The sequence below is a fragment of the Dendrobates tinctorius genome, unplaced genomic scaffold, assembly GCF_039654945.1.
Source record: "Dendrobates tinctorius isolate UK_male_01 unplaced genomic scaffold, ASM3965494v1 ptg000224l, whole genome shotgun sequence".
NCBI lineage: Eukaryota > Metazoa > Chordata > Amphibia > Anura > Dendrobatidae > Dendrobates > Dendrobates tinctorius.
In genome coordinates, this window is record NW_027361891.1 from 4846422 (window position 1) to 4863789 (window position 17368).

General features: G+C 40.5%; 1 protein-coding gene across 16 annotated transcripts in view; it reads right to left on the minus strand.

The window, feature by feature from the left end:
- The window catches only part of GRIP1 (glutamate receptor interacting protein 1), a 919857-nt gene that overhangs the window by 213357 nt on the left and 689132 nt on the right, over positions 1 to 17368 (minus strand). For all 16 annotated transcript variants that reach the window (XM_073555470.1, XM_073555465.1, XM_073555472.1 and 13 more), the window contains exons 3-4: positions 10839 to 10974; positions 5881 to 6026 (exon numbers count right to left, since the gene is read on the minus strand). In XM_073555470.1, the coding sequence (XP_073411571.1) occupies positions 5881 to 6026; positions 10839 to 10974 (282 nt within the window). The remainder of the gene's footprint in view (positions 1 to 5880; positions 6027 to 10838; positions 10975 to 17368) is intronic.

A 17368-nucleotide genomic window follows, 5' to 3' on the forward strand; every position in this document is an offset into this window, starting at 1 on the left:
CATCCCGTTCTCAGTGTTTTGGGTGATTATGACTAACTTTATTAAACATGTACTGTAGACAAAGCGCACAATCCGCACCCAAAAATGCAGCAAAAAAAACCCCAAAAAACATATGACAAACGCAGTGAAAATGACAAAAAAATGGTAATTTTGAATGCAGCGATTTTACTGCTAAGAGAACAGATTTGGTTGCAGAAAAAGCTGCATATGAACATAACTTACTGTAAATACTCAAGTATAAGTCGCCACAAGTATAAGTTGAGGCACCTAATATTGCCATAAAAAAACTGGAAAAACTTATTGACTCGAGTATAAGCCGGGTATGCATTGTTCCCTCACCCCTATCCTGGTATGCATGGCTCCCAGGCCCCTGTCCCTGCATGCATGGCTCCCCCGTTTCATCTTTGTATGCATGGCTCCTTATCCCCTATCCTTGTATGCTTGGTTCCTATAGAAAAAAAAAAAATTCTACTTACCTTGCTTGCGTGCCCTCGCTGCATCTCATTTTGGCGCGACCTGCACTTCCTGCCGAGCAATCACGTGGCCCTGCTCATTAAGGCAATGAATATTCTCTCCACACCTATTGGAGTGAAGAGGCATAAATATTCATTACCTTAATGAGCGGGGCCACGTGATTACTTTGCCGGAAGAGCTGCAGGTGCCGGAACGAACAAGGTGCATAGAGGACGCGCAGGAAAGGTAAGCAGAATGTGTGCTGGAAGCCGGTAGTTGTGGCTGTCACTGTGCACTATTACAGAGAAATGAATATTGATTTCTCTTTAGCAGTGGCACAGGCTTTAAGGGCCTGTCACACTAAGCGATATCGCTAGCAATATCGCTATAACGTCACTGGTTTTTGTGACGTTATAGCGATATTGCTAGCGATATCTCTATGTCTGATACTTACCTCCGACCGCTCCCCCGCTGGTTATCGCTGATCGCGCGAGAACGTCCTGAGCCGTTTCTCGTCATCAGCTTCCTGCTGGGGCTTCGTGCTGTGACGACGAGCGACGCGTGGACGCGGGCGGGAGGACGTCAGGATCGCCTCGTCTGACAGGTAAGTAGCGACCCCCGACCCCTGCTGTGTCGCTGGTGAGATCTGCCTATGTGGCAGCTCACTAGCGACCACTTAGCGATGTGCCAGCGATCCTGACCGCGTCATATCGCTGGTCGGCAGGGAGCCATGAAGCAAACAGGAGGGTGACAGGTACACTTTATCATATAAATACTTGGGTAAATCTGTGGGAGGCAAACTAGGGACTACATTAATTTTGTGATTTATAGATGAACAGTTTTAATGAACTGGGTATGAAAATAATTAAGTCTACCACGTCCTGACTGGAATAGTAATATCTGTGAATCTCCAGAGCACTGCACTCTGCAGGCTTTCCTGTGTTCTCTCGCTTGATAGAGAACGGTCCATGATAAGCATGTTCGTTATTTCCGTAATGCCGCTTCAAGTCGAAAGACCCCAGAGAAAACCTGAGGATATAATAAAAAATTGTTCAAGATGAATTTATTCAGAGAATTCCAGAAAAAAAGATGAATGTCATAGCTGTGTAAATTCTTACAGGTTTACATTTCTGTAAGACGGACTCTAAAAAAACACCCCAAAACAGGTGAGTAACTGCACTAGGAGAGCATCTCATTTTGGGGAGGAGCAATTCTCTAATCCAATTCCAAGATTCCAAAGCGCTCAGTACAAAGCGCTTGTTCGTCAGGTGAAATGGTTTTTAAGTCTGCTGAAAAATCATTGTTCTTAGCAGCACATCACTTCCCTGCTAACAGGACAATGTCAGCCTACGCGCACTGAGAAATCTACTAGTTCACTGCACATCATTTATCGTGGTCTGCCTGTGTAAACAGGAAATTAAACAACTGCGGATTGGTAAATATTCACCAACTGGCAGAAATTACTGCCATTCTTCAGCCAGTGCAAACACACCCTTTCTCAATTTCTTGATAAATGTGTGTGTAATGTATTTATACACATTGTTAAATATATAATGTTAATTATTTACAACACATCATCTTCTATATTACCTAAAACATTATAAATGACTTTTTTATTTCCTCAACTAATAAAAACAATTTACTGAGAAGTATGATTCTAATTCTGAATTATTATTTTTATGAATTCATTAAAGGGAGCCTGTCACATTGAACATGGCATCTCTATACAGGCAGCAGGTCATGGAGTAGGAGGAGCTGGGATGATCGATATACTGCATGTTGGAAAAGAATCAGTATAACTTTAAAACTATATTTTACTCTCTTAAATCCTTTTCTTTTTAAGATTAGGAGTCCAGTTGAAGGCGTTGTTCAGTGACTGCCAGTCTTGAGTGTGCATACAGATAGCTTTCAGTCACCATCCACTTGACTATACAGGAAGAACAAGATTTTACGAGAAAGAAAAACAAAACATTATACTAAAAGTTTTTCCAAAGTTTGTATCAATCCATTCAGCTCCTCCTGCTTTTTAACTTGCTCTGTGCAGATCAGAAATTATATATTCCTATTAAACCAGGGGTGCACAACCTGCAGATCAGGGACCACATGCAACTTGCCTGCCACCTTGTATGGTCCCCAACATTCTGTATACATCAGTTTCCTTGTCAAAGGGAAGTAGACGTAGCACACCGCTCAGGAACAAAGATGGGCAAGCACAAATAGAGCACTGTACAAATATCTGGGCCTACATACATCAAGATACTAAGGTTCCTTGACCCTGTTTAGCACTCCAAACAGGCATATGTGAGTTGTAGTGCTGGCTGCCTATGCGGGCAGTTCACACTATTCTATTTTAAGGGAATTGTGAAAAGCAGCCATCAACTATAACACCTATAGTCTTCAATGGATAGAGTTACATGTGTACAGGATCTCTTCCTCTATAAATTACAGAATCGGGAGAAAAGAGCACTGCTAGCCTCCAGATATGTGGGAGTTCTAGATGTGTCTCTTAGACATTTATCATTTTGATATGCTGCAATAGACCTCTCAAATGGTAATACCCTTTTAAGTTTTACTGCGGCCCTTAGAAGTTGTTCAATGTGACACTGCTGCCCTCAGACCAGAAAAGGTTCACCACCCCTGCTTTAAACCCATAAGCTTGTTTAATGAGTGAATGAATTAGAATTTTAGAACTAGACACTTAGATCACCAATTCTTAGTGAAAGCAGTTTGTTTCATAGCTGTATTTTCAGATCATGCTATATTCCTTAAATTGTATGATATTTTCACATGCGCTAGTTCACTTTCACATTGGTTTTTATTATTTTTCTATTTTTTTTAATGACTGATGTCTGTTATAAAGCTGAAGATAGATAATACATGATCGACCACAGCCAATATGTGGGGGACAGCTGACCCCTTCCTCCTCCCTGCACAATGACCTCTGTACAGATCACAGAGCATGACCACAGCACATTGTTTCTGACTATGGTAATGTGGCCTACTATGTGGCTGCTGTAAGGCAAATCTCGGAAGCTACTTTTCACAGATCCAAGCTGCACCTTGGGAAGGCAAGATGCCCGTCTCCTAATCATACACATATACAGAAAAGAGAATTTAGAAAATATATCATCAGGAGAAGAACAGTAATTAGGATCATGTTATATCTTCAGAATTAGTAAACAAGTAAACTATCTAATACAATAATTATGCAGATAATGTGTATTATTTAGAAACATATAGATACTATGGCACTGTGATACAGAGTATGGAATATTGGAGAAGGTCAGCAAACGCTATGGCCTTCACTGGTGCTGAAAAGAAATAAATCTTTGAAGAAAAATAGCAAAAGAAAGATGTCTGTGTTCAGATTATACCGACATGCAATAAATAAAAGCTTGAAGCATAAAGTATTTAGATTTTCATGCTTCATTTACAAGACGAAACACCGGCCCTACTTCCTACGGCTGGTGAAATGGAAACATCAAATGGCAGAAAAGCTTGTACGGCTCAGCCCTCGCTCCTGAATAATTAAAGAAAACACACATAGGAACAGAAGCAGAGCAGAAGATGCCAGCTAAGGTCACTCGTTCTGTACAAAGAGCAAAGCAACAGAACAGGACAAAGGAAAACGAAGAGTGAAATCTGCAGATAAGCAGCCACATATCCATTTATAGACAGCTACAGTGCCACAAGAACGATCCCCAACGGTTCAGAAAGTCACTTAGCATAAACACCCTGTAGGGCAGCGCACCACTAAATCCGAACATTAGCATATGTGTCAGAACGCTAGAACAATCCTGATTATGCAAACAGAAATAGGTTAGAGCTATTACATAAATTAATGTCAATTCATATTATATCCAAGGTACACAAATAGGTCCACTGGCTCGTAGACGGGCATCCTGAGCTCTTGGAAGTGCTGGAACAAGCACTCAACAAGTATTTTAGGTGTTCTTTTTCACACTTTAATTGTGACCACAAAGACTGCTATAATGGTATATTTGTACAGTGGACTGCCTATTTACTTATATCCAATTCATTGGGAGACCCCAAATGTGGGCCATGTGCACACAGTGCAGAGGTGCCCCATATAATGAACACAATGCACAGCAATGCCAAAACGACTAGTCTTATCTCACTTCTTTTAACCTCTTCATGGTTCAGAAATGATGAAACTATTAAAAGAAGTGACATGCTCATTCTTCTTCCAAACATAAGTCACCCACGTTCTATACTTGAAAGCATAAAGCAAAATACGCCAATGGCGGAGGCACAAGAAAAATGATGTCAAAAGTGCCAGTGAATCCACTTCAGGAAAACAAACTTCTGCTGCCTGAGAAAACTCGGCAGGCACGCCATATGCACATAGCTGTAGGTAGTACCGTAAATGTGCAATGTGATGGCAATATTGAGAAAAATCCCATGCACCACAAGGAGAGCTCCATGCAAAACTGTATCAACCATCGACCCAGCAGGAGAAACAAGCAATGTCCAAGGTCCACGAAATAGAAGAACTAAAAGATGAAGCTTCAAACCATTAGACAAAAATATTATGGAAACAATGTAGATATATTTTGGCCATGTGGGTTTTATAATGTAGGCCAAGAATGAAAAACTTGATTCGCTTGATAAAGGCTGTATGGTAAAAATGTCTCTATATTGTTATGGTAATATTTTTGTCTTTTAACTTGACAGTACATATAAATTGTAAAGTTTTCAGCTTTACTAGAAAAACAATGTAGAGACATTTCGGCCAGATGGCCTTCAGTAAGTGACGCAAGGTTTTTATTCTGGTCTCGTTCGATAAAGGCCTTAAAGCCAAAATGTGGCGACATTGTATTATTACTATTTTTTGTATTTTGATCTGATGGGACAAATAATAAGATAGTAATAAGAATTAAGAAGCTTTAATCCACCTCGGATGACTTAGCTTCTTGGCCTTTGCAATCTTCTATATTGGCCATTTTAGACAAGACAAGGTCATAGGAATCTTTTTAGCAAAGATGCAACATTAATCTCAATTTGCAGGGGACACACTTAGTGTACAGTTTACATAAAGTGGAACTCTAGGAACATTTTTCACATATCATATAAAATGAGTGTATACTAGAATGATGTAACAAAATCGGCCAGTATTTTAATTCCCCTCAAATGTAAGCTTTCAAGGCTCTCTGTAACCTTCACTGATCTTATCATATAAAAAGTCCTGCTCTACTTGGTATAACCACACAGGTAAACTCCTATTGGAGATGTTCCTATCTATCGTCCATGTCCATGGCATGTGGCAGATCAAGGGGAGATGGTTTAGACATCAAACTGATAATTAAATTGAGAAATCCACTGATTAAACTAGACTATAATGGTGAAATCAGCATAATCTCCCCATGCACTGTTAAAGAGGACACATCACTAAAGATGAATACTTACACACAGGAGGCAGCTCGTATTCCACTTCAAGAACCACTCGCTCGCCCACATTCTTCAGCAGGCTGATGATCTCATCATGGCGGAATTTCGTAAGGTTGATGCCATTCACGCACTTGATATAGTCTCCCACATTCAGCTGGTCACTTCTGTAATGAACACTAATCTGTCAGTATTCACACAATACTTTAGAAGTCCTAGTGATTATTTTAAAAAGCTTTCCGCCCGTTTATGGTTAGAAGCTAGGACACACAGGAATGACACCAACCTATGTGGATGTTCTTTTCCTTCACTGACACCTCTACTAATAATGACATTTGGCCATTATACTACAGTACTACAGTATATGTGCAATATTTGGAGACAAGAAGTGAAAAACTTTTTAAAGCAAGGAAACTATGTTCTGAATAAACAGTAGTGACATGCTTGCTATGGAAATAGTTAGGACACAATACTGCTGGAAACACATAATCATACCCCACCGCTAAATTACATGTCTCCGAGCTCTACCAGAAGAACACGGCTCCTGCTGAACAGACCCTGTGCAGAGGATTGAATATTATACAAAAGGTCACCAAAGGCAAGTTTAATTCTCTTAGTAAATCTTTACTAATGTAAGTCATAGGTAATAGAAGGAAACAACAGTCAATGTTATTTTATCTTTGTGCATAGAGTTCACACCTTCCCTGGCAGAACAAAACAATAAATGCATTGAAATAAGGATTTCTTAAAGTGGTTAACCTGGAATAAACTCTTTTGTTTGTTTTTTATAGAGGGATTTGGCAGTCTTGCAGATGTGATTATTGCCTTTGGGTCAACAGCGCTAAATCTGCTACAATCTAGGATTTACCCAAAAGTCACAGGTTTCTAAAAGCTGCTAAAGGACACATCTACCCATCACCTTGTGATGTACGTGATATTGTATTATTCGATTTCTTCAGCCATATGGAAAGTGGTCAGAAATCGCCTGCACGGACACAGAAATGATACAATGGTGGCAGCCTGGAGCCACTACAGAGGCGGCATAGGACCCTACCGCATACAGTGAGCTTCTAATACCACTGTGGGGGCTGCTGTAACCAGACACAATGCTGATCTTCAACAATGTCTATGACGGGTATAGTAGTGGGTTTACAGCGCTCAATCTCGCAGCGTTACACGACAGTCGATCGGTAAGTGTTTACAGCTTGGCGGTTGTGTAAGAACCTGTTTACACAGGCAGACTGCAGGTAACAGGGCCTACCGACTATCTGAAAAAGATGGCTCAGCGCAGATAGGCTGCCATTGTCATCAACAGCACTATTCCGGTTTACAAAGGACGAAGTGCTGCCAAGAATGATGATTTTTGATTTTTTGTGAAAACTAAAAGATCATTTCACCCAATGAATGAGCATTCTGCTCGCTCGCTGGGTTATCCTGAAATGATTCAGGATAATTCTTATAAAGAAAACCTAAAAAATGAGAAAAGGTTTACTATAAGTCAGTAAATGACATTTTGTATTAAACCTTTTTTGTGGAGAGATTTACAATTCTATGAATGCAGATCATAGTCATGACGTTGTCTGAATAGTCAGGGCCTGGAGACAAACTTCAAATTAATATTACTCGCTGTCTAGGACAAAAAGGGCACATATTTTAGTTTCCTTGGCTTTCCAGGGCAGTGAATGGGTAAGTATGAGTATCCCTTGTGGTCTAGGGCAATCAGATGGTAAGTTGTACCGGGTGAGTCATAAAGGACGGATGTATTTGAAGTGGCTATAACTCACCACCAGGTGGAGGTAGAGATGTGCGGGAGGCGGGGTTATGTTTGTGAGGTGAAAGCATTGTTTTTATTTTAGTTTCAGTTTAAGCTATGGTGCCGTGGCCGATAGAACATCGCGTTTTTGCGTACGACAGTTTTGTCAAGAATAATGAGTGTATCACAGCCGTTCAGCGTGAGTTTCGGCGTCATTTCAATATTCACAGAAATCAAGCTGTTCCCGCTCGTAACACTATCCTACGTTGGGTTGAAGCACTCCGTACACGAGGTACACTAATGAACAAACGACCACCGGGGGCTCCACGAACGGCACGTACCCCTGAAAATGTGGAACGCGTCAGGCAAGCCATGCTGCGTAGTCCGAGTCGATCTGCTCGGAAACATTCTTTAGAACTTGCCCTCAGTAATCGTACAGTAAGGCGTATTTTGCATTTAGACCTGCATTTCCACCCCTATAAATTGGCCATTGTGCAACAGTTGGAGCGCGGGGATTACGCAGCGCGACTGAAGTTCGCACATGAGATGAAAGCAATTATTGAGCAAAACGACAACCTTATTTTATTCATGAGTGATGAAGCTCATTTCCATGTCAATGGCATGGTTAATCAGCAGAACTGCCGTTATTGGGCCTATGAAAATCCTAAAGAATTACATGAACGACCGCTGCACAGCCCTAAGGTAACGGTGTGGTGCGCTATGGGCAAATATGGCGTGATCGGTCCGTACTTTTTCGAAGGCGATAATGGCAATACTGTTACCGTGAACTCACAACGTTATATCGCCATGATAAATAACTTCTTTGTTCCTGAGTTACGACGGCAACATATCCCCATCTCTAGTGTGTGGTTTCAACAAGATGGGGCAACGGCCCACACAGCCGGAGCAACAATGAACGTTCTTCGCCCTCTCTTCCCTGGTCACATCATTTCCAGGTTTGGCGATATTAATTGGCCTCCTAGGTCCCCAGACCTGTCCATGTGCGATTATTACTTATGGGGTCACCTCAAATCACGTGTATACAAGCTTAAGCCTCGATCATTACAAGAACTGAAGGAAGCTATTCGAGTGGAAGTTGCCCAAATCGACAGAGTTGTGTTGGAACGTGTTGATGCCAACTTCCAAGAACGCCTTTGGAAATGCATCACTGATAATGGCCACCACATGGCAGATGTTGTTTTCCACACTTGAATTTGTCAAATATTTGTCAGTATACGTAACCAAATCTGTGAATACATTTATATTTAATAAATATTTAACGATTTTATGATTAGTTTAAAAACGTCCGTCCTTTATGACTCACCCGGTATTATCCTTCATGCAGGGCAATTGAAGGATTAATGCTTAATACCTTGGATCCTATGATTTCTTACCTCTTCAGACTCCAGCTTGGGCCTTTGTTCTAATCTCCTGGGTTTTTTTCCCTGTACTGACCATAGAGATGTACCTGTATGGCACAATTCTCTCTATGATTTCCCTGTACTGATCATAGAGATGTAACCGTATGGCACAATTCTCTCTATGATTTCCCTGTACTGATCATAGAGATGTACCTGTATGGCAGAATTCTCTCTATGACTGGGAAAAACTATACAGGAGTGCTCTGTGATCAGAAAGCTATTTCACGGTTACTTGTTGTGAACTCATTTTTTGGTTTACCTCTGGCTTCTGGTGAGGGTGGTGGAGCTGGCTGTGTTGACAAAGGAGTCGTGAGTTCTCCATCCGGGCTCCCTCTAGTGGTGACAGTAGGTAATGAAGCTGATCTAAATGGCAGAGACCTGCCACCTGAGGAGGAGGACTGTGAGTGGACATCAGGAGTCTCTGACTGGATTTAAGACAGCCGACTCCCTAATTTTGTGCCGGTGATTTTTCCTGCCCTGAGGTTCTGATTTCCAGTTCTGTTCCTGCCTCTCAAGCTAAGTGTGCTCTGCTATTTTTTCACATGAGATAAGGTCTGGTTTACTCAGTTTTTGTGGTCAGCCAGCCCCTGCTGGGGCTGTGCTGAATTTCCATTCTTATGTCTCTGTTTATGCCAGTTTGCTTTTTGTCCCTGATCAGATTGGTCTCTTTTTGCTCTGTCTTCAGAATATACCAGAGTGTTGATATAGGGAATTGAAGTCTAGCGACTTCAGGGTTTTTGTTATCAGAAAGTGTTGGACATTTTTTGGCAGGATTTTGTGCATGATTGCAGACAGCATCTTTCCTTTGCTTTCTAGTTAGTGTGGGCCCCATCGTTTGCTCAGCCTATTTTTCTATCTGTGTTTGTGTTTTCATCTTGTCTCACCGACAATACATTTTTGGGGCAGTCTATTGCTTTGGGGTCTGCTCTGGGGCAGTTTAGATTTCCCCTTTTCTTGCTTTAGGCTTATTTAGTTCTCCGGCTGTGACGAGGCGTCTAGGATCATCGTAGGTACGCTCCACGGCTACTGCTAGTTGTGTGGATAGGATCAGGGGTCTGCAATCCGCTTAGTTACCATCATCTCTGGTTTTCTGTGGCTTAGCTTGTTTTTGTTTTTCCTCCTCGGTGACTCATTCATAACAGTTACTAGTGGATACAAGGATACTTTAATTCTTGTTATGTCCAGATGTATAGATATAGATAGGTATCTGGACACATCAATGGTAACCAGAATAAGGTTTATAAGTCTGTTTTATGTACCTTAATGACAACTAAAAGAAAATGGAAACTGACCACACACCATACTTCCACCACCCCTTACTCATGCATGCTTAGCTGGGCCATGCTTGCATGTGCTCTCAATAGACATTGACATTGGAAGACACCTTCTCTCCCGTAAATACACAATGATCATACATGTTGAAATGCAATATGCCCGACCCTTCTTTATACAGTCATCTGATGTCAGTCGAAAATGTAGATACCACAATATACATTTTTATGGTCGGCTGGTCCCATTGAAATGTAAATGGCCATCCAAAGATTAATTATGGATATGCAAAAGTTACCATAAACAGATATACATCCTTAATTCAATGCACTTGATTGTCTTTTTGGAAAACTTATGTTTAGCAGAAAGCATACACAGTAAGGCCACAGTAATAATTATCTGGGTCGATAAGACATGCTGATACCTCAGTAGTAGCCTCCTACTGTAGAAGCAATACAGTAAATGAACCATCTGTTCTGCGCAGCTACCACATTGTGACTTTCTACGTCTTTGGGCTGGAGTGAATATGAGATTACCTAGCAGCGATTCCTCCTTGACGCAGGTTTGACACTCTTGGCTTCCCATCCTTGTCAATTCCACCTGACACTGTAAGCCCTAGTGTGGTGCCTTCTTTCTTCATTAGTTCAACTATTGTTGAGCCCTTGAACTCTTCTGTTAAAAGGAAAATGATGGATATCATTAAACGGGAATCTCAGAAAGGTTTTCACACAACCTGATTTGCATTAATGAAAGAATATATGAGACAAATGTGGTTTTCAGATGTGATAAATGACACAGTCCCATAGTATACCATCCTATATATCAGGTCTTCAGAAAATGATAATATAGGAAAGGAAAAGCACTGCACAAAAAAAAAAAAGAGAGAGAGCAGAGTTTCCGACGTTCACACACTAATAAGCAACACATAATGTCAATGTGAGTGGGTGGGAGACCATGAAGGGTAAGCAGTCAGTTTTATGATTACAATTTACTGAAGGCCTTAATTATGTTGTCTGACTTTGCTTTCTCTAAATGGAAGATGCTTTATTCCTCTGTACGGCAGTGATACATCTTTTCCAGCTTCTTCTCTATCAAGACAGGAGGTCATCCGAGTCAATAAACCTTTGTAGATGCATATTTTGATTATATTATACTCTGGCTAGATTAAAGCATGGGTGTCCTCTAGCTGGAGCACACATAAAAAGCGTGGTGTGATCCACGGTAGAACGCTCAGCAGCTGTAACCTTCCAGTTCAGAGCCAATTATCTCCTACTCAGCTTGAGATCAGCTACTTTCCAGACACACGCAAGAGTCTCGACACTATTTATTTGTGTAATATCTCGGTAAAAACACTACTTTGTAATGCAGAAATTTGTATGTGAAAGATGGCTTTTATTAGAAAAAAATCAATGTCGTTACTACATATTAAAGACATACCGGTACATATATTTATATGCAAAAATAATAAGAACCAGTAACCTCCAATAAAAGCAAACTATAGAATAGAAAGTAAGACTGACCTAGCAGTAGTGCAAGAAGCCAAGACATCCTAGCGCCATGTATCCTCCATTGATTTTACCTTGTAAATAATGGCCTATTGTTCTGTAACATGTTGCAAACTAATCATTGGCTCATGAACAAGACACTGGTCTAAAGCACATTCTTCATTACCATAAATTAATAGCAATCAGAAATCTATAAACTGTGACATGTGTCTGATACGAAACAGTAAAGATGGTAGAAGCATAAATGACCTCCTACCAGTGTGAAACAGAATAGACTATAAACATTGTTCCCCAACTCCAGTCCTCAAGGCCCACCAACTAATCATGCTTTCAGGATTTCCACAGTATTGGACAGGTGATACCTGTGATACCTGTGCAATACTAAGGAAATCCGGAAAATATTTACCTTTGTTCCCTTTAAAAAAGAGCTATATATTAAAGAGCTGTAATTCCTAACCCTACTAGAATTAGGATGTGAACCCCCTCAAATTAACGCTGAGAGTCTGCACTTTAAGCCCAAATTGATTCTATAACTGTATGTTGAATATGTTTTGGTAAACAGCTAAAATGCCAAAACTTTTGTCACATTCCAAATATTTCTGGACCTATACCAGATTTTTACTTTTATTTCCCCTCCTGGTGTTGTAGATAAGAAATAGAACATTTCTCTTAACCTCATCACTCACAGCTTTGACCTAAAGGAGTGGAATATCGCTAGGATATGTCACCACTTTCTCATAAGTCCTGGCTTGGCTGCCAGAACCCCAAATATTGTTGAAAAAGTAGGGGCATCAACACTACTTTTGGGCATCAAAAGTAATTTTTTTTTGCTTTTTCACTTTTGTTTCCCTTTAACATAGGTCTATATAGCCACGTGAGGGCTTGTTTTGTGATATATTTTTATTGAATTATTTTTATGAGGTGCAGTGACTGGAAAAAAAAGCAAGTTCTGGAGATACAATTTTTTTTTTCTATTTCTAGCAATTACCGAAAGAGTTAATTAAAATTTTACTTTGATAGATCAGACTTTTACGTACGAGGCAATGCAAAATATGTCTATATTTTTACTTCTTTATTTTTAAATTGAGAAGAGCGAATGGTTCAAACGTTTATAATAATATTTGACTTTATTTCTTCATCCGGTAGAGGACTTCATCCAGTCATCAATATGTTGAATGCTCGTTCTATACACTGCAACAGTGAAGTATATAGTGAAGATGATTGCTAGCTTGGTAATCCTTGGTACCCAAGTTCCATAGGAGACAAAGTGGTGGGATTTTGCTGCAAGCAAGGGAAAATTGGCATCCAAAGTGGCACATGTCATGGACCATGGCACTTAAATAGCCCTGTCATAATTTAGAGTTGTGGCCAAAAGTATTGACACCCCTGCAATTCTGTCAGATAATACTCAGTTTCTTCCTGAAAATTATTGCAAACACAAATTCTTTGGTATTATTATCTTCATTTAATTTGTCTTAAATGAAAAAACACAAAAAGAATTGTCCTAAAGCCAAATTGGATATAATTCCACACCAAACATAAAAAAGAGGGTGGACAAAAGTATTGGCATTGTTTGAAAAATCATGTGATGCTTCTCTAATTTGTGTAATTAACAGCACCTGTAACTTACCTGTGGCACCTAACAGGTGTTGGCAATAACTAAATCACACTTGCAGCCAGTTGACATGGATTAAAGTTGACTCAACCTCTGTCCTGTGTCCTTGTGTGTACCACATTGAGCATGGAGAAAAGAAAGAAGACCCAAGAACTGTCTGAGGACTTGAGAAACCAAATTGTGAGGAAGCATGAGCAATCTCAAGGCTACAAGTCCATCTCCAAAGACCTGAATGTTCCTGTGTCTACCGTGCGTAGTGTCATCAAGAAGTTTAAAGCCCATGGCACTGTGGCTAACCTCCCTAGATGTGGACAGAAAAGAAAAATTGACAAGAGACTTCAACGCAAGATTGTGCGGATGTTGGATAAAGAACCTCGACTAACATCCAAACAAGTTCAAGCTGCCCTGCAGTCCAAGGGTACAACAGTGTCAACCCTTACTATCCGTCGGCATCTGAATGAAAAGGGATTGTATGGCAGGAGACCCAGGAAGACCCCACTTCTTACCCCGAGACATAAAAAAGCCAGGCTGGAGCTTGCCAAAACTTACCTGAAAAAGCCTAAAACGTTTTGGAAGAATGTTCTCTGGTCAGATGAGACAAAGGCAGAGCTTTTTGGGCAAAGGCATCAACATAGAGTTTACAGGAGCAAAAAAGAGGCATTCAAAGAAAAGAACACGGTCCCTACAGTCAAACATGGCGGAGGTTCCCTGATGTTTTGGGGTTGCTTTGCTGCCTCTGGCACTGGACTGCTTGACCGTGTGCATGGCATTATGAAGTCTGAAGTCTACCAACAAATTTTGCAGCATAATGTAGGGCCCAGTGTGAGAAAGATGGGTCTCCCTCAGAGGTCATGGGTCTTCCAGCAGGACAATGACCCAAAACACACTTCAAAAAGCACTAGAAAACGGTTTGAGAGAAAGCACTGGAGACTTCTAAGGTGGCCAGCAATGAGTCCAGACCTGAATCCCATAGAACACCTGTGGAGAGATTTAAAAATGGCAGTTTGGAAAAGGCACCCTTCAAATATCAGGGACCTGGAGCAGTTTGCCAAAGAAGAATGGTCTGAAATTCCAGCAGAGCATTGTAAGAAACTCATTGATGGTTACCGGAAGCGGTTGGTCGCAGTTATTTTGGCTAAAGGTTGTGCAACCAAGTATTAGGCTGAGGGTGCCAATACTTTTGTCTGGCCCATTTTTGGAGTTTTGTGTGAAATGATCAATGTTTTGCTTTTTGCTTCATTCTCTTTTGTGTTTTTTCATTTAAGACAAATTAAACGAAGATAATAATACCAAAGAATTTGTGTTTGCAATCATTTTCAGGAAGAAACTGAGTATTATCTGACAGAATTGCAGGGGTGTCAATACTTTTGGCCACAACTGTAGGAGTTTAAAGTTGACTGATCAGAACTAGCTCTGGACGCTGCTGTTAGAGGCAGATGATTGTTCATTATCGAAGCCAGTACTTGCGGCTTGTGTAGCAGGATCAGATCCTGAGCCGGCTCCATACACATGCACCTGGTGTGTAACATAATGTTAGATCACACACCAGGAAGAGAATAAAGGCGCTGCCCAGAAACACAGGCAGTTTAGTCCACGAGTGTTTGTTTTGTTACAACGTATCCTTGTTAAAGCACCACTTGAGAATTTTTTTCAGCATTGGAGTGGTACAACTAAACTATGGTCCCTACCCCCAGTCTTATACACATCCTCTGGTGTCTTTACCTTTTATTGCCGCCATTTCGGTCCATCAGCGCCATCTTGTGACTGCAACTTCTCAATGGTCAAAAGTTAGAAGTTACATCACATGCTCTCAATGCAAGTCTATGAGAGTGAAAACAAGGATCTCATAGCCTTAAATTGAAAAGTGACCTCCGGCTCGCCCAGCAAACACTGGAGCAATCCGGCAGGTCACAAACTGCTGGAGATAGACTGGAGCGGTGGCAATAGAAGATAAAGATGGTGTCGGCTAAGTATAAGCGTAGGATCAGTCAGGGATCTTAGATTAGAGGCACCACTCCAGAGGAAAAAAAATGTAAAAAATTCTAGCGTGAAGCTTTAACAATTTACTGAACTATTTCATTTCATGATCTATAAAAACCTCACGGTTATATCCCTATTATTATAAGCCTTGCTGTCTGCCTATGCCACCTGCAACACTTTGATTTGGCGCAGTGCTCAGAGGTGGTGCAGCGTTTAATTCTGCCAACTACATTTCTCATATAGACATGCAGATTCTGCAAGATCCAGCACCAGCCCAGGCTTCACACTGCCTCTGGCACTAGGCTCTTAGAAAGGGTTAATGCTCCAGAGCTCCTTCCTGCAGTAATAAATATGTGTATGCATAATTTACACCTTACCTTTTAGAATGAAATCTCGCAGAGAAGTGAGGTTTGTATATAATGGTAATCTATTCCTATAGAATCGCCATTCAATGATTATACAGCAAGCTGGAATCACACACCATTCATCTTACTTTGCTTCGCAACTAGACGTTTCCTCTGGAATTAAGTGTGATCCCGCAGTTACTAAAACCAGTCATAACCTAAAATCACACTTCTTCGAGACCTCTCGTATGGTCTGCAGACATGCGACACATAGAAATATACAATGTATAGTTAGGAGGCTGAAACATTTCTCTTTCATAGGGAAAAGGAGTAATATGCCAGGTATGTAGACTAACAAGGAAATATGTCATTTCAAATTTAATTTATTTTAACCCCCAGATCTTTTTTCAGTTTTGCATTTTCGTTTTTTATTTTTCCGTCAATATGGCCATGTGAGGGCTTATTTTTTGCGGGACGAGTTGTACTTTTGAACTTCACCATTGGTTTTACCATGTCGTGTACTCGAAAATGGGAAAAAAATTCCAAGTGCGGTGAAATTGCAAAAAAGAAAGTGGAATCTCACACTTGTTTTTTGTTTGGCTTTTTTGCTAGGTTCACTAAATGCTATAATTGATCTGCCATTATGATTCTCCAGGTCATTACGACTTCATAGACACCAAACATGTCTAGGTTCTTTTTTATCTAAGTGGTGAAAGAAAATTAAACTTTGCTAAAAAAAAAAAAAAAAAAAAAAAAATTGTGCCATATTCCAAGACCCGTAGCGTCTTCAATTTTCATGATCTTGGGTTGGGTGAGGGCTTATTCTTTGCGTGCTGAGTTGACGTTTCTAATGATACCACCTTTGTGCAGATACGATCTTTTGATCGCCTGTTATTGCATTTTAATACAATGTCGCGGCAACCAAAAAAACGTAATTCTGGCATTTCAAATTTTTTTCCCGCTACATCATTTAGCGATCAGGTTAATCCTTTTTTTCATTGATAGATCGGGAGATTCTGAAAGCGACGTTACCTATTATGTGTGATTGTTTTTATTGCTTTATTTTGAATGGGGCAAAAGGCGGGTGATTTAAAAAAAATTTTATTTTCTTTCATATTTTTTAAAAACTTTTTTTTTTTTTTTTTTTTTTTTTAATTTTGGCATCCACTACTTGATCGGCTCTGATACATATAGGCGATGAGCAGATCACCTATATGTAGTAGAATTACAGCATTGCTATGAGCGCCGACCACAGGGTGGTGCTCATAGCAATGCCGCATCAAAAACCATAGAGGTCTCTATGAGACCTCAGGTTGTTATGGCAACGCATCGCTGACCCCCGATCACTTGACAGGGGTCGGCGATGTGCTCATTTTTGGCCGCGCGGATGTAAGCTCTAGTTAAAGCCCACTGTCAGCGTTTGACAGCGGGATTTAACTAGTTAATAGGCGCGGGCAGATTGAGACTCCGCTCGCGTCTATTGCAGGCACATGTCAGGTGTTGAAAACAGATGACATGTCGTGGCTTTGAGGTGGGCGGTCATAAAGGGGTTAAAGATTTAATGATTTTAATGTAAATACACAGACTCCCTAGTCAAAAATGTCTTTCAATAAATTAAATGT